Raw genomic sequence first — 21,884 nt, forward strand, 5'->3', positions numbered from 1 at the left:
TTAATTATCAGACACTCCATACATGTGAGTTTGGGAAAAGCTTCAATTGTGGCCAAACCCTTGCTTTACACACAGGGGAGAAAGCATTTTCATGTTCAGAGTGTGGAAAGTACTCTGACCAAAGGTAGTTACTAACTACCAAAGGGCCCATATAGGTGAGAAGCTGTATGAATGTTCAGAGTGTGGAAAGAGCTCAGCCAAAGCAAGAGCCTCTTTAACCATAAAATAATCCATTTTGCAGAGAAAGAATATCATTGTTTGGGATGTGGAAAGGGCTTCAGCTGAAGGGTACGTCTTAGTATGGAATGCGGGTGGCACTGTGATCTAAACTACTGAGCCACTTGAGCTTGCAGATCGTAAGATTGGCGGTTCGAATCCTCACGATGAGGGGTGAGCTCCCGTTGCTCTATCCTAGCTCCTGCCAACCTAGCAGATTGAAAGCATACCAGTGTGAGTAAATAAATAGGTACCACTGCGGTGGGAAGGTAAATGGTGTTTCCAGGCGCTCTGGCAATCATCACGGTGTTGTGTTGTGCCAGAAGTGGTTTAGTCATGCTGGCCTCATGATGCAGAAAAGCTGCTGCAGACAAACGCTTGCTCCCTCGGCCTGAACGCAGAGATTAGCGCTGCCCCCCCCCATAGTTGAATTTGAATGGACTTAACCATCCAGGGGTCCTTTAGTGTATATCAGAAACCTCATACAGGAGCAAAATCATATAAGTCCACTGAATGGAAAGAGCTTCAACCACGTTGGTGGCTTTAGTTTCCAACAGTGAGTCCACACCGGAAAAGAACAATATACAGTTGTACCTTGATTCTCGAATGGCTTCGGTCCAAAACAAAGCGGCTTCTGAACGCTGCAAACCTGGAAGTAAGTGTTGTGGTTTACGAATTTTTTTGGAAGCTGAATGTCGGACGTGGCTTCCAGTTGAGTGCAGGAAGCTCCTTCAGCCAATCGGAAACCGTGCCTTGCTTTTCGAACAGTTTTGGGAGTCGAATGGACTCCTGGAACGGATTAAGTTCGACAACCAAGGTATCACCGTAGTTGCCATGGAAAGAGTTTTCAGGTGAGCAGAGTTGGTTGCATATCACCACCAAATCCACACAAGGGAATGTCATTTAAATCCTCAGTCAGATGTGGTATCTGTCACAAGGACAGCACTTACACAGGAAAGACCATAGTCTCTTTTGCACATAACGCCAAAGCATGGTTAACAGAAGAAGAGCTTGCTGGATCAGGAAAACGGGTCCTCTCTACTCCTGTGGTTTCCTGCAAGTAAGGACAGAACATTGCTGACAGCACAGCCTCCATCCTCCTCCATTGATGGACTTGTTGTTGTTGTTGTTTAGTCGTGTCCGACTCTTCGTGACCCCATGGACCAGAGAACGCCAGGCACTCCTGTCCTCCACTGCCTCCTGCAGTTTGGTCAGACTCATGCTGGTAACCTTAAAAACACTATCCAACCATCTCATCCTCTGTCGCCCCCTTCTCCTTGTGCTCTTTCCCAACATCAGGGTCTTCTCCAGGGAGTCTTCTCTTCTCATAAGGTGGCCAAAGTACTGGAGCCTCAGCTTCACAATCTGTCCTTCCAGTGAGCGCCCAGGGCTGATTTCCTTCAGAATGGAGAGGTTTGATCTTCTTGCAGTCCATGGGACTCTCAAGAGTCTCCTCCTTTAATTTCTCTAAACCTCTCTTAAAGCCATCTAAGTTGGTGGCCGTCACTGTTTCCTGCTGGAGTGAGTTCCACAGTTTATCTATGTAAAATAACTACTTTCCTTTCTTTACCTGTCCTGAATTTTCCAGCTTCATTGGATAGCCACAAGTTTTCGTGTTGTGAGAGAGGGATAAAAACTCTCCTCTATCGACTTTCTTCCTGCCATGCATAGTTTTGCAAACGTCTGTCATATCATCTCTTGCTCGCCTTTTTTTTTATAAATGATGTTTTATTAAACCATGGCTTAGTGATATCTGTGAAACTTACCCAGCAGTTTAACTATGGTCTGTTAAATATTAAAAGTCACTTGTTAACAAAAGTTTGTAATCCTCATTTGACATTAGCCAGGGTTTTGTGTTATATTTGAATGCAGGAATTTACTGCTAAAAGCTACAGAGCCATGAATGAAGAGGGGCCAACAATGGAAATGGTTCTCAAGATTTGGCTGCTCTGATGTTAAGTGACCAGGCTTCAGATATGGCTTGTTAACTATGGTTCATCTTGACAGTAATAAACCACAGCTTAGCATTATGTGAGAGCCAAGCCAGTGAATCCTAGGAATGCTGGCAGCACAGAATGATCATGTCAAAAGATTCACACCGAAGCAACATCCTATAAATAACTAAGACCAGAGTGTTTTTGAGGAATTGAACACTAGTCCAGGATTTCAAAGTGACGTCTGGGGGGAATTTCCAGATTTTGGCATTTTGTAAAAAAAATCTAAACTTTGGGGTTTGTTTGGTTTTTTTTAAAAAAGTTAATATTTGGGTCTTCCTAGAAAAAATTCAACAACTTTTACTTTTTGAAATATGGCAATCCTAACAACAGTAAGAAGCAGAGGGAACTTCAGGGTGGTGGACCATAGTCAGCCTGTGGCAGAAACACATGCCAATTGTAAGGGGATTGACATCTCCCACATGCTCATACTGAAATATATTTTAAAAACTAGGTATTCACAAAGAAAGGGGCATGGATAGCAAACGGGTTCAGAAGTGGCAACAGCATAATTAAAGTTTGGGGAGCGAGAGACAGAATAGCTCATATCTTCTTTCATATTGACAGTGACCTCCTCCAAGGAAATGTTTTGGCAGTGCTGGATTAAACCATGTGGAGGCCCTTAGGCAGCTGAAATCTCGGGGAGGAGCCTCGCAAATTATCTCCTAATAACGTTTTTTATTTACCAAACAACTATTTTAATGAACCAAATCAAGATTACTTTGATCTGTTGTCACAGGGTTCCTAAAAGGTCTGGGGCCCGTAGGCCTGCACTGCCTTTGGTAACCCGGCACTGTGTTTCAGCTGTGCAAGAGGGCGAAGGAAGCCAGCCATGAATTAACTCCTCAGGAGATGGGCCACAGCTGAGAATGCACAAAGTCAGATCTGTTCAGATCCCCACACATCGTGGCCAGCCTTCCCCGCAGGGTTGTTGTGCATGTTGGTAGGGGAGAGCCATGCATGACATTAGGCGGTCCCTGGTGGGGTTTAAATGCAGTCCACTAAGATGAATGGTCCAGACTGAACCAGAGCAAAAACCCCCCATCCCTCCAGAAGACCCCGGCTGCCCAATCCCAGACTCAAACAGTGAAGAATCCAGTGTTTTAATATTTATTTTCTTTCGCTATTATTTATTATTATTTTTATGCGTGTGTCTCAAAATCCACGCCTGACTTGAAACTACACACATATTTTTCAAATTTTTGACTTCCCTTTTGGGCAAATCTAGCACCACCTCTTTTGTGCAGGAATGCTCCTGCAACAAACAGCTGCATTAAAAAACTTTTTAAAATTGCTGTTGCAGGGAGAGGGAGAGGGGAAGCAGGAGTGTTTTAATAATAATTTATTTATTTTCTATTTCTATTAATTATTATTATTTTTATGCGAGTGTCTCAAAATCCTTGCCTGGCTTGAAACTACACACATTTTTGTTCAAATTTTTGACTTCCCTTTTGGGCAAATCTACCACATCACAAAACATGTATTTGAAAACATCATTTTCTAAAAATTTGCCCACAACGGACCTAGGCTTCCTGGCTTACAGCAGCCCTGACACCTTCGGTTTTGCTCCTCCTGCAAATCTGAGATACAGGTATCTAGAAGTGCAATCCACTAAAATGAATGATCCGGACTGAACCAAAGCTCCCCAGCCGCGGGCTGCAGAATCCCAGACTCCCTGCTGCCTGGAGATTGCGATAGTTTCACTGATGATTTGTTAAATTATTCTATATGATCGATGCTGCATTTGGGATGTTCTACTATGTTCTATCTTGTCGTTATTATTTAATGCTTGTAAGCAGCTTTGGGATCCGTTTGAATGGAAAGTGGCCCAGAACTATAATCCAATCCAATGAATGAAACCCACCCCAGGGGAGCTTTGAATGGAAGGCGGAGAGAAGCGGGAGCCGACCTCTCCGCAAAGGGCGAATCCTCCCGGAAGCGGGAGCGCGGCGCCACCTGCAGGCCGGGAGCCGCCACGACAAGCCAGAAGGTAATAATAGCAACATACCGCTCTTCTTTCCCCTCCCCTTCCAATCAGCGAGGAGCAGCTGGACGTTCTAAGTCCTCCCTTCGCGGTGGCTGCTGGGAGTCGTAGTTTCCTCCCGCCACTGGGACGGCGAGATTCCGTGGTAGTCGCGCTCGGCGGCACTGGCTTTCCCGTCGTGCCTTGGGGCGAGAGCGAGAGAGGCGCGGAGGGCGGCGGAGGAGAAGGACGGCGGCCGAGCGGCGCTTGAGGTGGGTGCAGCGGGGGAGGGGCGAGGTTTCTGGAGGCCGCCAAGGGGGCCTCGGGGGCCGCTCGGGGGATGATGACGGAGGTGGGGGGAGGGAGGGAGGGAGGAAAACCCCGTCGCGGAATCAGACCAGTGGTCCAGCTAGCTCAGTATTGCCTGCACGGGCTGGCAGCAGCTCTCCCTGATGGCGCGCCCAGGGCTCTTCCCGGCCCAACTGGGGATGGAGCCCGGGACCTTCTGCATGCCGAGCAGGTGCTCTGCCCATGAGCCTTCTCCCTTCCCCCGAAGCTTAGGGATCCGCCTCCCACTGAATCTTGCAAAGGAGGCGACTGGAATCCACAATGGAAGTTTCCACAAATCTCCCTGCGCCCCAGTCCATTGTTCAGAGCAACAGTGTTGCCCACACGGACTGGCAGCGACCTAGAATCATAGAGTTGGAAGAGACCACAAGGGCCATCGAGTCCAACCCCCTGCCAAGCAGGAAACACCATCAGAGCACTCCTGACATATGGTTGTCAAGCCTCTGCTTAAAGACCTCCAAAGAAGGAGACTCCACCACACTCCTTGGCAGCAAATTCCACTGTCGAACAGCTCTCACTGTCAGGAAGTTCTTCCTAATGTTTAGGTGGAATCTTCTTTCTTGCAGTTTGGAACCATTGCTCCGTGTCCGCTTCTCTGGAGCAGCAGAAAACAACCTTTCTCCCTCCTCTATGCGACATCCTTTTATATATTTGAACATGGCTATCATATCACCCCTTAACCTCCTCTTCTCCAGGCTAAACATGCCCAGCTCCCTTAGCCATTCCTCATAAGGCATCGTTTCCAGGCCTTTGACCATTTTGGTTGCCCTCCTCTGGACACGTTCCAGTTTGTCAGTGTCCTTCTTGAACTGTGGTGCCCAGAACTGGACACAGTACTCCAGGTGAGGTCTGACCAGAGCAGAATACAGTGGCACTATTACTTCCCTTGATCTAGATGCTATACTCCTATTGATGCAGCCCAGAATTGCATTGGCTTTTTTAGCTGCCGCGTCACACTGTTGGCTCATGTCAAGTTTGTAGTCAACCAAGACTCCTAGATCCTTTTCACATGTACTGCTCTCAAGCCAGGTGTCACCCATCTTGTATTTGTGCCTCTCATTTTTTTTGCCCAAGTGCAATACTTTATATTTCTCCTTGTTAAAGTTCATCTTGTTTGTTTTGGCCCAGTTCTCTAATCTGTCAAGGTCGTTTTGAAGTGTGATCCTGTCCTCTGGGGTGTTAGCCACCCCTCCCAGTTTGGTGTCATCTGCAAATTTGATCAGGATGCCCTTGAGTCCATCATCCAAGTCGTTGATAAAGATGTTGAATAAGACCAGGCCCAAGACAGAACCCTGTGGCACCCCACTAGTCACTCTTCTCCAGGATGAAGAGGAACCATTGCTGAGCACCCTTTGGGTTCGGTCAGTCAGCCAGTTACAAATCCACTGAGTGGTAGCATAGTCAAGACCGCATTTTACCAGCTTCTTTACAAGAATATCATGGGGCACCTTGTCAAATGCCTTGCTGAAATCAAGGTAGGCTACATCTACTGCGTTCCCTTCATCTACTAGGGTTGTAATTCTGTCAAAAAACGAGATCAGGTTAGTCTGACATAACTTATTTTTCAGAAATCCATGCTGACTATTGGTGATCACAGCATTCCTTTCTAGGTGCTCACAGACTGTTTGCTTAATGATCTGCTCCAGAATCTTCCCTGGTATTGATGTCAGACTGACTGGGCGGTAATTATTTGGGTCCTCTCTTTTTCCCTTTTTGAAAATAGGGACATTTGCCCTCCTCCAGTTTGCCGGGACTTCGCCTGTTCTCCAGGAATTCTCAAAGATGACTGCCAGTGGTTCTGAGATCACATCTGCCAGTTCTTTTAATACTCTTGGATGCAGTTCATCTGGCCCTGGAGACTTGAATACATCTAAACTAGCCAAGTATTCTTGTACTATCTCCTTAGTTATTCTGGGCTGTGTTTCCTCTGCTGAATCATTTGCTCCAAATTCTTCAGGTCGGGTATTGTTTTCTTTATCGGAGAAGACTGAGGCAAAGAAGGCATTGAGGAGTTCAGCCCTTTCTGTGTCCCCTGTTTGCATTTCACCATCTTCTCTTCTGAGTGACCCCACTGTTTCTTTGTTCTTCCTTTTGCTACAAACATACCCATAAAAGCCTTTTTTGTTGCTTTTAACCTCTCTAGCAAGCCTGAGTTCATTCTGTGCTTAGCTTTTCTGACTTTGTGTCTACATGCGCTGGCTGTTTGTTTGAATTCCTCTTTGGTGGTTTCCCCCCTTTTCCATTTTTTGTACATATCCTTTTTTAATCTTAACTCAGTTAAAAGTTCTTTAGATAGCCACCCTGGCTTCTTTAGGCACCTTCCATGTTTCCGTCTCATTGGTATTGCCTGAAGTTGTGCTTTTACTATCTCCCTCTTAACAAACTCCCAGCCATCATGAACTCCCTTTCCTTTTAGTATTACTGTCCCAGCACTCACCCAGCACTTCCCTAAGTTTTATGAAGTCGGCTTTCTTAAAGTCAAGAAATTGAGTCCTAGTATGCTTGGCTGCTCCTTTCTGCTGTATAGTAAACTTCAGAAGAGCATGATCACTCGCGCCTAATGATCCTTCCACTTCTACCCCACTAACCAGGTCATCAACATTGGTTAGGACCAGATCTAAAATGGCTGTTCCTCTTGTTGCTTCTCCCACTTTCTGGAGAATGAAGTTGTCTGCAAGGCCAGTGAGGAATCTGTTTGACCTTATGCTCTTGGCTGAGTTTGACATCCAACAAATATCTGGGTAATTGAAGTCCCCCATTACTACTATCTCCCTTCCTTTTGCATGCTTGGCCATCTGTTCCAGGAAGGCATCATCGATGTCCTCCGTTTGACTTGGGGATCTATAGTAAACTCCCACAATGAGGTCACTGTTATTCTTCTCTCCCTTAATTTTGACCCAAATGCTCTCACTTTGGCTTTGAGGTTCTAAATCTTGGATCTCTTCACAGGTATACACATCCCTGACATATAACGCCACTCCTCCTCCTTTCTTGTCTGGTCTGTTTCTCTGAAAACCTTCTGCATGCAAAGCAGCAACCTTCCCCAAGATGCCCATCGATTGCTACCCTCTTGATCACTCTGCCTGGGCCTAAAAGTCCTAATGGCACCAATAGGGCTGGTTGGAATAAAATTTTCATTCTCTTCCCAGGCTCTGGCTGCCTCCCTCCCTTTGGTTCTCTGCCATCCCTGGCTGGATTTCTTCTCTCCCCTAGAGGTCCTTCCCTTGCCTCCCTGTTTCCGAGAGACCCCTGCACCCAAAGGCCCTTTGCGCTCATCACAGCTCCCTTTGGAGCCGAATCTGGCAAGTGCGGGGTTGTTGGGGGGGATGGTGGCTTTTCTTACCTTTCTTCCTTTCTGCTCAGTGGCAGACTCCTTTCCCCAGCTGTAACCACCTGCGTTGTGCTACCTGTTCAGTCCCGGTGTCTTCAGGTAAAGGCTGAAACCCCGGAGAGCTGCTGCCAGTTTGTGTAGGAAATAGCGAGCTGAATGGGCCAGTTCCTGTGCTCCCATCCATGCAGAGTTTCACTCACACAAAGCGTGTGTGTTAGGGTGTTTCCTTTTCTCTTCCAAGCTGGGAGTTCCCTGAGGCCTCTCCCTTTTGGATCGGGATGCCAGTTGTAGGTTTGTGTTGGGATGCAGGTGTAGGATTGAGATCTGGGTTGGGGAATTAGCCATCGTGGGAGTGGGATAGAGGAAAGTCCCTCTTTGTGTATGTGCGTGTTTGTGCAGATGGGGTGAGGCCCTTAGAAAGAGGGGGAAACCCCACTCCTTGAACTGGAGGGGAGCCATTGTTGTGTCAGTTTGCAGCTGTGTGTTGGAAGAAAAGATTCTCTGCCTGTTGATATCAGCCAGGTACTTTCACTGTACTGATTTTGGCACTTCCTAAAAACTTTTTTTGTTTAGAGATGCCCACCCAGATGTGTTTTTATTTTACTTCATGTACACTGGTCTTTTTATATTAAAAAAAACCTGCTTGATTCTATCTATATTTGATGGTTTTTAACTTAATAAAACTGTCTGATGACGGAAAGGCTACAGTGGCTTACATACGCTTCAGATTACAGACGCTTCAGGTTACAGCCTCTTCTAACCCAGAAATAGTACCTCGGGTTAAGAACTTTGCTTCAGGATGAGAACAGAAATCGCAGCAGCAGCAGCAGAAGGCCCCATTAGCTAAAGTGGTGCTTCAGATTAAGAACAGTTTCAGGTTAAGAACAGACCTCTGGAACGAATTAAGTACGTAAGCAGAGGTACCACTGTACTATGGTCTGTTATGTGGGAATTAAACTCTCGTTCCCGTTTGCAGAGTATGCGGAGGGCAGCCCTGGGTCATTTGACCTTTTAATTAGTTCTCTTTTCCCTCGTATAAAAACTATGCAAGACACTCCCTTTCAAAGTTTAACGTATAACTTAGTGTGCTTGCAGTTGCAGATTAAATAGACAATGAGGGTAGGTGATACTTAATTTGCTAAAGCGTCTTACTGAGGCAGACAGCAGCACAACCAACATAACATACCTGCTGCTCTGTTAAGACTGTTCAATACTAGCTGCCGTAACTGAAATAACTGAAATAACTGCCACAGAGTGTATTATGTCATGAGAGTTCTACAGCTCTTGCAGTTAACCCTTCATAAAAGCATTTTGGATGCTAACATCCCACATGTTAAGCTTTTGGTTAAGTCTACTAGTTTTTAATCTGCTGATTTTAATCAGTTTACCCCCTATGAATATGTTTTGTGTAAACAGCTTAGATTTAAAAAAAATATTCAATGGCATATAAATCTTGTTAAATGAAATGCTTTCTTTAAAACGGGAGCTCTTAATTGTTGTTGTTGTTTAGTCGTTTAGTCGTGTCCGACTCTTCGTGACCCCCTGGACCAGAGCACGCCAGGCACTCCTGTCTTCCACTGCCTCCCCCAGTTTGGTCAGACTCATGCTGGTAGCTTCGAGAACACTGTCCCACCATCTCTTCCTCTGTCGTCCCCTTCTCCTTGTGCCCTCCATCTTTCCCAACATCAGGGTCTTTTCCAGGGAGTCTTCTCTTCTCATGAGGTGGCCAAAGTATTGGAGCCTCAGCTTCCGGATCTGTCCTTCCAGTGAGCACTCATGGTTGATTTCCTTCAGTATGGAGAGGTTTGATCTTCTTGCAGTCCATGGGACTCTCAAGAGTCTCCTCCAGCACCATAATTCAAAGCATCCATTCTTCAGCGATCAGCCTTCTTTATGATCCAGCTCTCACTTCCATACGTCACTACTGGGAAAACCATAGCTTTAACTATTCAGACCTTTGTTGGCAAGGTGATGTCTCTGCTTTTTAAGATGCTGTCTAGGTTTGTCATTGCTTAATACAGGGTGGCAAATGTGATCTAACAGGCATTACTGAAACCTGGTGGGATGGGACTCATGACTGGAATGTAGAAATTGAGGTCTCCAGCCTGTCACTCTACAGCAATGACCAGAGGAGGAATGACTTGTTGGGAAGAGCACAGGTAAAAGAAATGCCATGGTGCATCTATCTGCAGCAGCACAACCGGATTCCTTTATCTGCCACAGCTGCAACAAAACATGTCTCTCCCATTTCAGTCTCCAAAGCCACAGCGGATGCTGTAACTCTCCGATGGTTTGACTTCACCCTTGAAGGCGCACTCTTCCATTGTCTCCTGAGACAGACAGGTGCCATCAACAATCTGCTCAAAAGAAATATATCGAAACAGAAGGGAGAAAGAGTAGCAATCGGTAAAGGATGTGTACACTTGGAGTATGGAGGGTGGATGGAAAGCATATGGGTACAAATTGTAGGAGTAGGAAACAGCAGTGACCTTACTGTGGATATCAGCTATAGACCTCCAAGCCAGACTGAGGACTTCGATGATGCTTTCCTCCCCTCCCCCCAAATGCAAACAGCGTTTTATTGATGTCATTCACTTCCAGCCCAGACAGCTTCCCTCTTCCCAATTCCCCGTAGTGAATGCCACCTTTTTTTAAAAAAAATTCTTTTTAATTGAATTTTACATTGCACATTTAAATTCAAACAATAAACATCATCATCATTAGGATTCACTGAATCCTTTGACTCCCCTCCACCCTTCCGTGGTTACAATTTTCAATCTTTTCCCACTGCTTCCCTTATTTTGTCTATTTTTCATAAATAATCCAATTTTACCTTAGTTTATTACAAATGTTACTCAAATCCTGCCAGAGTTTTTAGTTGTTTACAGTGTTCTCTTAAGTACATTGTAAATTTTTTCCCATTCCTTCTTAAATTTCTTCTCTTCCTGGTTTCTGATTTTCCTGGTCAATTTGGCCATTTCAACGTAGTCCATCATCTTCATCAGCCATTCGCCTCTGGTTGGGACTTTATCTTCTTTCCATCTGTGGGCCATCCGTGCTGCTGTCGTCGCATACATGAATAATCGTCTCTGATGCTTTCCTATAGCAGATTACCAAACATTCGAAAAGGAGAGATATAGTAGTCATGGAAGACTTCAGCTACTCCAACATCAGTCCAGGAATCCATTTTATTGTGCTTTCATGGGTTTTGTGCTATTCCACAATTCCACCAGCAAAAGTTTCGAGCTAGTCGTAGCCACACTGCTTCATTCTCAAACAGTGCAGCTCTCATACCTTCCTGCTGTAATCCCACAATTTTTCATAACCCAAACGTATTGGTTTATTTTTTCTTTTGTTCCTCTTTTGTTGCTCTAATAACGTGGGGATTTGGGGACGCATCACAGAACGAATAAGATAGAACGATTCCAAAGGAGAACGTGAAGTCACTTCGCCTTAACTGCAGTCTTTGGATTGCTAAATTACCTGTGAGATAAATCTCTTCCCTTTTTTCTGTTTTCAGGGTTTGGTGATCTTTGAGGAGGCGGCCGTGTGTTTCACAGAGGAGGAGGGGCCCTCCTGGATCCAGGCCAGAGGGCCTTGCACAGGAACATCATGGAGGAGAATTATAGGAATCTGGCCCTTCTGGGTAAGTCTCCTTCTTCTCTTGGCCCAAAGTTACTCACACACCCAGGACAGCACCATAAGATCACGACACAAGGTCTCAGTTGCAGTTGTTCCTGCTGCTTTGGAGCTCTGTTGACTGAAGGTGCTATGGATGAAACATGTGGCCTGATGCATAATGCGGACTGGATACAATTAAATAGTTGATATGCTAGGGTGTAAAACAAATCCAGTGAGTGCAATGTGCCTGTTTCCATCCTCTCTTCTGCTTGTTTGCCCCTCTAAATCAGGTCTGGCAGACTGGGGGAAACTAGAAAATGGGAGCTCTGTAATATAAAATGAACAACCTTCAATTCTGAAGGTCTGGTCTGCCCTCCCCACTGTCCACGGAGCAAATTTCTCTGACCTCCCAAGACCCCACTGATTTTACCAGCAGAGACAAAAAAGATGAAAGATATTGGAGCGGACCCAATACTGGGATAGGTGCAGCCCAGTGCAAAAATAAAAATAAAAATTATTTATACCCCGCCCTCCCCAGCCAAGACCGGGCTCAGGGCGGCTGACACCAAATATAAAACAACTGATTGAAATACAACTTAAAAACAAGATTAAAATACAACATTAAAATGCAGCCTCATTTCAGCAGAAACTCAAAATGAGGAGGAAAACCGGCTCTTCCCTGGTTCTCAGATTGATTATTTGATATGCACAGTTCAGCTGTGAGGTGGGGGCTGTGTGTGTGTGTGGACTGGCCATACCCACCTTTGGCTGAAATTACCGTCATCTTGTGTCCCCCAGAAACATTGGTCAAGGGGGAATGTGGCCGTCAACCTTCCCTGCTCTACACATACTCCACATAAGCAGCCAGTTATTGCCCATGAACAGTGGCTTCCTCCCTTCCCCTTCTCTGTTTCAGATAGCTGTTAATTGGAATTGTTCCGTAATTTGGGTATCCATTCCTCCCTGATCAAGTTCCTCTTTGTATTCCTGCAGGTGATCAGAAGGAGAGCAGTCAAGAGAATGAACCCCAGAGAATTAAAACTGAAGCAGAAGAAAATGTGAGGAAGGACGCTGTTGTTCCAGATGGTGCTAGCTTCAATGAAATTTCAGTGCTGGAAGGACCTTACACAGGCAAGGAAGAGGAAAATGTATCTCTTTGTGCAAAAAAACCAACTAGAATATCAAGCCTTAGCACCATGGGAAGAAAACATGATGGGGATAAACGGTTTCAATGTTCAGAATGTGGAAGGAGTTTCAACTACAAATCACATCTTCTTGTACATGAAAGAATCCACACAGAAGATAAACCATATAAATGTTCAGAGTGCGGAAAGAGTTTTTGTCTGAGCTACAACCTTCTAACTCATCAAAGAATCCACACTGGAGAAAAACCATATAAGTGCTCAGTGTGTGGAAAGAGTTTCACTCAGAGCAGTACACTTTTTAATCACCAAAGAATCCACACAGGAGAGAATACACATACATGTCCCAGTTGTGGAAAGTGCTTCAGCCAGAAAATTGACCTTCTTAGTAATCAAAGATTCCACACAGGGGAGAAACTGTATAAATGCTTAGAGTGTGGAAAGAGCTTCACTCAGAGCTCTTCACTCAGAGGAGAGAAACGGTATAAATGTTCAGAGTGCGGAAAGAGTTTCCGTCTCAGCTCCAACCTTCTTACCCATCAAAGAATCCACACTGGAGAAAAACCATATAAATGCTCAGTGTGTGGAAAGAGCTTCACTGACCGTAGTAGCTTTTCTCGTCATCAGAGAATTCACACAGGAGAGAAGCCGCATAAATGTTCCAATTGTGGAAAGTGCTTTAGCCAGAACAGTCGCCTTCTTAGTCATCAAAGAATCCATACAGGGGAGAAACCGTATAAATGCTTAGAGTGTGGAAAGAGCTTCACTCAGAGCAGTACGCTTTTTAATCACCAAAGAATCCACACAAAGAAGCCACATAAATGTTCCAGTTGTGGAAAGTGCTTCAGCCAGCAAAGTGACCTTCTTAGTCATCAAAGAATCCACACAGGAGAGAAACCGTATAAATGCCCAGAGTGCGGAAAGAGCTTCACTCATAGCAAAAGTCTTCATAGTCATCAGAGACTTCATGCAGGTGAGAAACCATTTAAATGTGCTGAGTGTGGGAAAAGCTTCAGTCATGGCAGCAACCTTACTTATCATGAAAGAACCCACACAGGTGAAAGACCTTATAAGTGCTCGGAGTGTGGAAATAACTTCACTGACCGTGCTGGCCTTTCTCGTCATCAGAGAATCCACACAGGAGAGAAGCCACATAAATGTTCCATTTGTGGAAAGTGCTTCATCCATAATAGTATCCTTCTTAGTCATCAGAGAATCCACACAGGGGAGAAACCGTATAAATGCTTAGAGTGTGGGAAGAGCTTCACTCAGAGCAGTACGCTTTTTAATCACCAAAGAATCCACACAGGGGAGAAGCCGTATAAATGCTTAGTGTGTGGAAAGAGCTTTGCTCAGAGCAATGGCCTTCGTTATCATCATACAGGTGGGTGTGAGAAAAGCTTTACACACAGGGGAGAAGATTGTTTAAACAACTGTTAAATGATATGGGTCTACCTGTGTTGGAGCCAATCACAATATTTGAGGACAACCAGACCTGTATTCATATGGCTGAGTCCAAGAAAGTCTCAACAGAGATCTAAACACGTGGATCTCAAATATCATTATGTAAGAGACCAGGTGGAACAGAAACTAATTGAATTACGATTCTGCCCCACAGAAAAAAATCTGACAGATATACTGATAAGGCCTCTTTCAGCATGTAAATGTGAATAACTGGTGAAACGGCTAGGTTTTCTGCCATCAAATGAAAGCCAATATCATGAACAAAATTAAAGAAGGGGTGTTTGAGTAACTGGATATGAGAAAGGGTTAATTTCCTTTATGAGCGTAAATTACCCCTGAGTGAGCTAAACAAGGTGCAAGGTCAGCCAAGCGAGTTGCTATGGTAATGGCCCACTGCCCCTATATCTGTGGTTAATGCATGTCAGCTCAGTAGTAGAGTCTATTTGTTGTCCAGTGTTATGTCCTGAATTGGTGAGTTTACTTAGAATAATGGAAATGCCTTGTACTCTTACGTATCTGTATATATCTGTATCTGTAGAAGGCCTACAAGCTGTGTATATCTATGTCTGGAACTGTTTTACTGAGCCTCATTTTCTGCAACAGTAAACTATTTGGATCTTAAGCTGCTTCTGTGTGTTGACTGCATTATTATCTCAATACAGTGGTACCTCAGGTTAAGTACTTAATTCATTCCAGAGGTCCATACTTAACCTGAAACTGTTCTTAACCTGAAGCACCACTTTAGCTAATGGGGCCTCCTGCTGCTGCCGCGCCGCCGGAGCATGATTTCTGTTCTTATCCTGAAGCAAAGTTCATAACCTGAAGCACTATTTCTGGGTTAGCGGAGTCTGTAACCTGAAGCGTATGTAACCCGAGGTACCACTGTATATGTTTCCCATTTTGGGCTGCAACAGTGGATCAAGATACCGGTAAAAAAATCCAGGCTGGATTGTGAATCATCGCCAAATGGAACAAGAAACACCGTGTCTTTTGGGTGTAAGTAAATAAATAGGGAGGGACGTGGGTGGCGCTGTGGCTTAAACCACAGAGCCTAGGACTTGGCGATCAGAAGGTCAGCGGTTCGAATCCCCGTGACAGGGCGAGCTCCTGTTGCTCGGTTCCTGCTCCTGCCAACCTAGCAGTTTGAAAGCACGTCAAAGTACAAGTAGATAAATAGGTACCACTCTGGCGGGAAGGTAAATGGCGTTTCCGTGCGCTTCTCTGGTTCGCCAGAAGCGGCTTAGTCATGCTGGCCACATGACCCGGAAGCTGTGCGCCAGCTCCCTTGACCAATAAAGTGAGATGAGCGCCGCAACCCCAGAGTCAGTCACGACTGGACCTAATGGTCAGGGGTCCCTTTACCTTAAATAAATAAGGGTATAAATAATAAATCCTTGTTGTTCTTACAACCAGTGCTTTTTCTGGGGGTACACAGGGGTACGCATCCCTCTAAACATTTTGTGAATCTAAGTTTGGCCTCATTGAGAGGCAGTATTTCAATATGAATAGGAAAATGAGAGTACCCCTAAACATTTTTTTAGGAAAAAAGCACTGATAACAACTTTATGGAGGGTGGTGGTGTATAATGTGTGGAGTCTGAAAAAATACTCCGTGATGGGAGAAGGATTTCTACATGGAAAGAACCCACTCATCTGAGCAGTGTGAAGCAATCTTAGGTCAACACACAATGACACACAAACCATACAGAAAAACGATTTAATTGCATGTTCACAGCAAACATCACAAGTAGGCAAACCTGAGGTAGGAAACACAGGTCAACCTTTGGGTGGCCTCTTTCTTTTTTGCTTTTTTTTTGGTATGGTGGCACATATATAACTACAGTGGTACCTCGGGTTACAGACGCTTCAGGTTACAGACTCTGCTAACCCAGAAATAGTACCTTGGGTTAAGAACTTTGCTTCAGGATGAGAACAGAAATTGCGCAGCAGTGGCGCGGTGACAGCCGGAGGCCCCATTAGCTAAAGTGGTGCTTCAGGTTAAGAACAGTTTCAGGTTAAGAAGGGACCTCCGGAACGAATTAAGTACTTAACCCGAGGGACCACTGTACCCCACCTAACACTCTCCTGGAAAGAAGGAGTAACGAAGCCATGAGCAAAAAATATTCTGGCAGTCTGAGATTCTTCTTATTGACGGCCCTGGCTCCATTCCCACTCCTCCCTGACCACATTATTAAGTTCTGCCCTTCAGCAATGTCACAAAGTTTAGGGGGGGAGTCAACCTCGTATTCAGGGGTCATCAATGTGGTGTCCTCAATCCCCAGTATGCCTTCAAACAGCACCAGCAAAAAGTTAATATCCTTTCAAAAATCCACAATCCAGGAGAAACAGCGTGACCCTGTGGTTCAGCTTCTGTTTGCATTGGTTTGGTTTTCCTATACAGTGTAGGGGTGGTGGGTAGATGTAGGAGTGGGCGTAGGGGTAGGGTTCCCTTCTTGGCAGGGAACTCTGGGAATTGTAGCTCGGGTTAAAGGTTAGTGTTAGAGTTAGGGTTATGGTTCCCTTTTTGCCAGGGAACTCTGGGAATTGTAGTTCTGGTTAAGGGGGTAGGCGTAGGGTTCCCTTCTTGGCAGGGAACTCTGGGAATTGTAGCTCGGGTTAAAGGTTAGTGTTAGAGTTAGGGTTATGGTTCCCTTTTTGCCAGGGAACTCTGGGAATTGTAGTTCTGGTTAAGGGGGTAGGCGTAGGGTTCCCTTCTTGGCAGGGAACTCTGGGAATTGTAGCTCGGGTTAAGGGGTAAAAGTTAGCATTAGGAATAGAGTTAGAGTTAGGAACTCTGGGAATTGTAGCGGTAGGGTTCCCTTCTTGGCAGTGAACTCTGGGAATTGTAGAGGTAGGGTTCCTTTCTTGGCGGGGAACTCTGGGAATTGTAGAGGTAGGGTTCCCTTCTTGGCAGTGAACTCTGGGAATTGTAGAGGTAGGGTTCCTTTCTTGGTAGGGAACTCTGGGAATTGTAGCGGTAGGGTTCCCTTCTTGGCAGGGAACTCTGAGAATTGTAGAGGTAGGGTTCCCTTCTTGGCAGTGAACTCTGGGAATTGTAGCGGTAGGGTTCCCTTCTTGGCGGGGAACTCTGGGAATTGTAGAGGTAGGGTTCCCTTCTTGGCGGGGAACTCTGGGAATTGTAGAGGTAGGGTTCCTTTCTTGGCAGTGAACTCTGGGAATTGTAGAGGTAGGGTTCCTTTCTTGGCAGGGAACTCTGGGAATTGTAGAGGTAGGGTTCCCTTCTTGGCGGGGAACTCTGGGAATTGTAGAGGTAGGGTTCCCTTCTTGGCAGTGAACTCTGGGAATTGTAGAGGTAGGGTTCCCTTCTTGGCAGGGAACTCTGGGAATTGTAGAGGTAGGGTTCCTTTCTTGGCAGGGAACTCTGGGAATTGTAGAGGTAGGGTTCCCTTCTTGGCAGTGAACTCTGGGAATTGTAGAGGTAGGGTTCCCTTCTTGGCAGTGAACTCTGGGAATTGTAGAGGTAGGGTTCCCTTCTTGGCAGGGAACTCTGGGAATTGTAGAGGTAGGGTTCCCTTCTTGGCAGGGAACTCTGGGAATTGTAGAGGTAGGGTTCCCTTCTTGGCAGTGAACTCTGGGAATTGTAGAGGTAGGGTTCCCTTCTTGGCAGGGAACTCTGGGAATTGTAGAGGTAGGGTTCCTTTCTTGGCAGGGAACTCTGGGAATTGTAGAGGTAGGGTTCCCTTCTTGGCAGTGAACTCTGGGAATTGTAGAGGTAGGGTTCCCTTCTTGGCAGTGAACTCTGGGAATTGTAGAGGTAGGGTTCCCTTCTTGGCAGGGAACTCTGGGAATTGTAGAGGTAGGGTTCCCTTCTTGGCAGGGAACTCTGGGAATTGTAGAGGTAGGGTTCCCTTCTTGGCAGGGAACTCTGGGAATTGTAGAGGTAGGGTTCCCTTCTTGGCAGGGAACTCTGGGAATTGTAGAGGTAGGGTTCCCTTCTTGGCAGGGAACTCTGGGAATTGTAGCTTGGGTTAAGGGTTAATGTTTAGGATTAGGGTTAGAATTCTAGTTAGCGTTAGGAACTCTGGGAATGTAGGTCTGGGAGGGGAACAAGGGCGTCTCCTAACAACTCTCAGCACCCTTTTCAAACTATAGTTCCCAGTTTCTTTGGGGGAAGAAGCCATGAGTGTTTAAAGCGGCTTCATATCGCTTTAAATGGTGTGGATGTGGCCCCGGCCTTCCTCACCCCACTGCCCCTTATTATTAAGAAATTGAAAGGATTTCCCCATTCAAATCTCTCGGGAACAGGAAAAAGAAGAACTTTGTATCTCATGCTATTTTGGGTGGTTTCCAGCACTTGATTGTTGAGATCATATGACCATTTCATTTGGAAAATTATTTAATAAAGATAATTTTTTCATTAAAACCTTTGTATGTGTTTGAGTGTATGGAAGTTTTAATTTCATCGTTGTGCGTTTTTACAGTGAAATGCATGGAGATATGTGAAAACACATAAAAATAAAAATATTGCAGCTGCCAAAACAATATGATGCACTTAAAAGAAATGTGAAATCCAGATAAGGAGTTCTGACCTTATTTGACTGGTGAGTGAGTTTGTCTTTTTCCTCTTCCCCCCAGGTCCCTTTTTCCTTTTGTGCCATGACAATCGTAAGCCTGCGGGCAGGAACCACCATGTTCTACCTGCATATGTTTCAAGGCCCTGTGCTTCTGAATGCCATGTGCTGGAAACTGTAGGAGAGAAGAGTTGTCGTCGCACTCGGATCCTGCTATGGGGCTTCCCATTGGGGAACACTGTTAGGATATTTCCGTTCCACCTTAAAAGGCAGCAGGCTATGTGAGTCACAGAGTCTGCGTATTTCCTGTTCACAGGATGTTTGTGTTTGCTATTGCTTTCGTTTTCTCTCTCTGTGCCTGAACACGCTAGCAGGCGGTCATGTTTTTCTTTGTTCTGACCAACGTTGAATAAACTTTCTAAATTATGCTCTCCCGCTGTGCAACTTTTGTTGTGTGAATCCTGCTGATAGAGTGTGCACCAGCCTTAGAATGTGGCAATCCATTTCTGAGGCTTCGTGTCGCTAATTGCTGATACTGCACATCTACGGGGGATCGATGGACGTCCGGAGTCCGGCTGGAGGCAGTGACGGTCGATGTCTCCCTGGCAGTATCCCAACAAACACGACCCCTCTGCCCTGAAAGCAGCTCCCTAGCTTTGCAATATGTTAGTCGGACATAGCTGTAAGGAAGACAAAGCCAGCCTAGAACCAGAAGCCAAGAATTAGCCGCAACCAATTAATAGTATTATGGCACAGGGCTAAGAGAGTCCATCACATCCCTGAAACCCACTTAGGTCAAACCTGCCCTGTTACAGCAGGTTAACACAGGGGTCAGCAAACCTTTTCAGCAGGGGGCCAGTCTACTGTCCCTCAGACCTTGTGGGGGGCCTGACTATATTTTGAGTGTAAAAATGAACGAATTGCTATGCCCCGCAAATAACCCGGAGATGCATTTTAAATAAAAGCAAACATTCTACTCATGTAAAAACACTAGGCAGGCCCCACAAATACCCCAAAGATGCATTTTAAATAGAAGGGCATATTCCTTGTAAAAACACACTGATTCCCAGACTGTCCGCAGGCCGGATTTAGATGGTTATTGCACCGGATCTGGCCCCCAGGCCTTAGTTTGGGTTAACCCAAAAGCAGGAAGGCAGAGGCTGCTAAACCAATTTTTGGGGAGGGGGTGCTTATTAACAAATCATGCTGCCAAAGGAGATATTTCAGACTCCAAGCATTATCTTTTCAGGGTGTCCCCGGTCCCCTGGCATGTTAACATTCACACATTCGCTCTCTCTCACACACACCCTTAAGATATCAATGACTTTCCTTCTTCTTTTTCCATGGTTCATTTTGCATATCCTAAATCCCTGCATATTTTACAAAAACGAAACCATTCAGTGTTCCATTATTGTACCCATCGAAACTTGTTTAAACTGTTGAATTTATCTTAATGCTGTCCTAGCAGAGTGACTGGAATAAAGCAGGCATGAGTCCATAGAGAGAAGACAACCTTTACTGAGGTAAAATTTGACCAAAACAGTACATATAGCTTGAGGAGAAACATGTGAAGAGGTTTGTCTTTGTTAGGTCAGGCCTACGCAGGGGGAAGCTCCTTCAGAACCCTTCTCCCCTCCGCGAAGGTTGCAGGTTCGATCCCCAGCTACATTCCTCTATTGCCTGCGGTTGGACTGGATGATTCTTAGGGTCCCTTCCAGCTCAACAGTTCTATGATCTGTCAGTCAGACCAGTCAGGGAATGAACCCCTGAAGTCATAGAAAGAATTCCCAGTTGTACTTCCAAGAATAATAATGCAACAAAAAAAAGAACAAACTGCTGTCTTTGGACAAGAGGTAGTAGTAACAACATGAATTGCTCCAGCCCTGGAGCTTGATGTCTCCATGCCGCAAGATATACAACTATTGTTCTGTTAGCAACACCAACTTTAATGTTTTCTTTAGTTAGGGACGCGGGTGGCGCTGTGGGTTAAACCATAGAGCCTAGGACTTGCCGATCAAAAGGTCGGCGGTTCGAATCCCCGCGACGGGGTGAGCTCCCGTTGCTCAGTCCCTGCTCCTGCCAACCTAGCAGTTTGAAAGCACATCAAACTGCAAATAGATAAATAGGTACCGCTCCGGCGGGAAGGTAAACGGCGTTTCCTTGCACTGCTCTGGTTCACCAGAAGCGGCTTACAGTGGTGCCCCGCAAGACGAATGCCTTGCAAGACAAAAAACCCGCTAGACGAAAGGGTTTCCCTATGGGCTTGCTTCGCAAGACAAAAACGTATTGCGATTTTTTTTCGCTCCCCCCCCCCTTTTTCTAAGCTGCTAATAGCCTTTTAGCCGCTAAGCCTTTAATAGCTGCTAAGCCGCTAATAGCGCTAATCCGCTAATAGGGTTGCTTCGCAAGACGAAAAAACCGCTAGACGAAGAGACTCGTGGAACGGATTATTTTCGTCTTGCGAGGCACCACTGTAGTCATGCTGGCCACATGACCTGGAAGCTGTACGCCGGCTCCCTCGGCCAATAAAGCGAGATGAGCGCCACAACCCCAGAGTCGGCCACAACTGGACCTAATCGTCAGGGGTCCCTTTACCTTTTTTTTAGTTACAGCTCCGGCTGAGAAAGCTCTGAGGATGTTCAGTGGCAGAGCACATGCTTCTGCATGCAGAAGGCTCATGGTTCGATCCATGGTAGAATCACAGAATTGTAGAGTTGGAAGGCACCCCGACAGTCATCTAGTCTAATAATAATAATAATTACTTATATCCCGCCTATCTGGTTGGGCTCCCCAGCCACTTTGGGCAGCTCCCAACAGAATATTAAAAACACGACAAAACATCAAACATTAAAAACTTCCTTAAACAGGGCTGCCTTCAGATGTCTTCTAAAAGTCAGATAGTTGTTTATTTCCTCGGCATCTGATGGGAGTGAGTTCCACAGCCCTCTGTCTGGTTCCCTTTATCCTCACTTCTTGCAGAGAAGGCCCTCGGAGCTGGACCTCAGTGTCCGGGCTGAGAGATGGGGTTGGAGACGCTCCTTCAGGTATACTGGTCTGAGGCTGTTTAGGGTCAGCACTGACACTTTGACTTGTGCTCAGAAATGTACTGGGAGCCAATGCAGGTCTTTCAGGACCGGTGTTCTATGATCTTGGCGGCCGCTCCCAGTCACCAGTCTAGCTGCCGCATTCTGTATTAGTTGCAGTTTCCGGGTCACCTTCAAAGGTAGCCCCACGTAGAGCGCATTGCAGCAGTCCAAGGGGGAGATAACTAGAG

At 45.7% G+C, this 21,884-nt stretch overlaps 2 protein-coding genes and 1 long non-coding RNA gene across 7 annotated transcripts in view; 2 read left to right on the plus strand and 1 right to left on the minus strand.

Moving 5' to 3' along the window:
• Positions 1-8,368, minus strand: part of LOC310837433 (uncharacterized protein) — a 42,904-nt gene extending 34,536 nt beyond the window's left edge. The window contains exons 1-2 of one of the 2 annotated variants that reach the window (XM_083724019.1): positions 7,865-8,368; positions 1,167-1,270 (exon numbers count right to left, since the gene is read on the minus strand). In XM_083724019.1, the coding sequence (XP_083580145.1) occupies positions 1,167-1,209 (43 nt within the window). In that variant the 5' untranslated portion in view covers positions 1,210-1,270; positions 7,865-8,368. Of the gene's footprint in view, positions 1-1,166; positions 1,336-7,864 lie in introns of those variants that run through there. The other variant, XM_083724020.1, reaches the window with a different exon arrangement.
• Positions 1-14,701, plus strand: part of LOC310837360 (uncharacterized protein) — a 33,684-nt gene extending 18,983 nt beyond the window's left edge. For all 4 annotated transcript variants that reach the window (XM_083723816.1, XM_083723815.1, XM_083723818.1 and 1 more), the window contains one exon: positions 12,467-14,701. In XM_083723816.1, the coding sequence (XP_083579942.1) occupies positions 12,467-14,055 (1,589 nt within the window). In that variant the 3' untranslated portion in view covers positions 14,056-14,701. The remainder of the gene's footprint in view (positions 1-12,466) is intronic.
• Positions 14,702-15,459: 758 nt separating this feature from the next.
• LOC310838192 lies at positions 15,460-18,462 on the plus strand. Its single transcript, XR_014560782.1, has 3 exons — positions 15,460-16,499; positions 16,583-16,887; positions 18,022-18,462. It is a non-coding gene; the product is annotated as an uncharacterized lncRNA (long non-coding RNA).
• Positions 18,463-21,884: the final 3,422 nt, after the last annotated feature.

Source organism: Podarcis gaigeae, assembly GCF_964106915.1.
Source record: "Podarcis gaigeae genome assembly, chromosome: 2".
In the NCBI taxonomy this organism is placed as follows: domain Eukaryota; kingdom Metazoa; phylum Chordata; class Lepidosauria; order Squamata; family Lacertidae; genus Podarcis; species Podarcis gaigeae.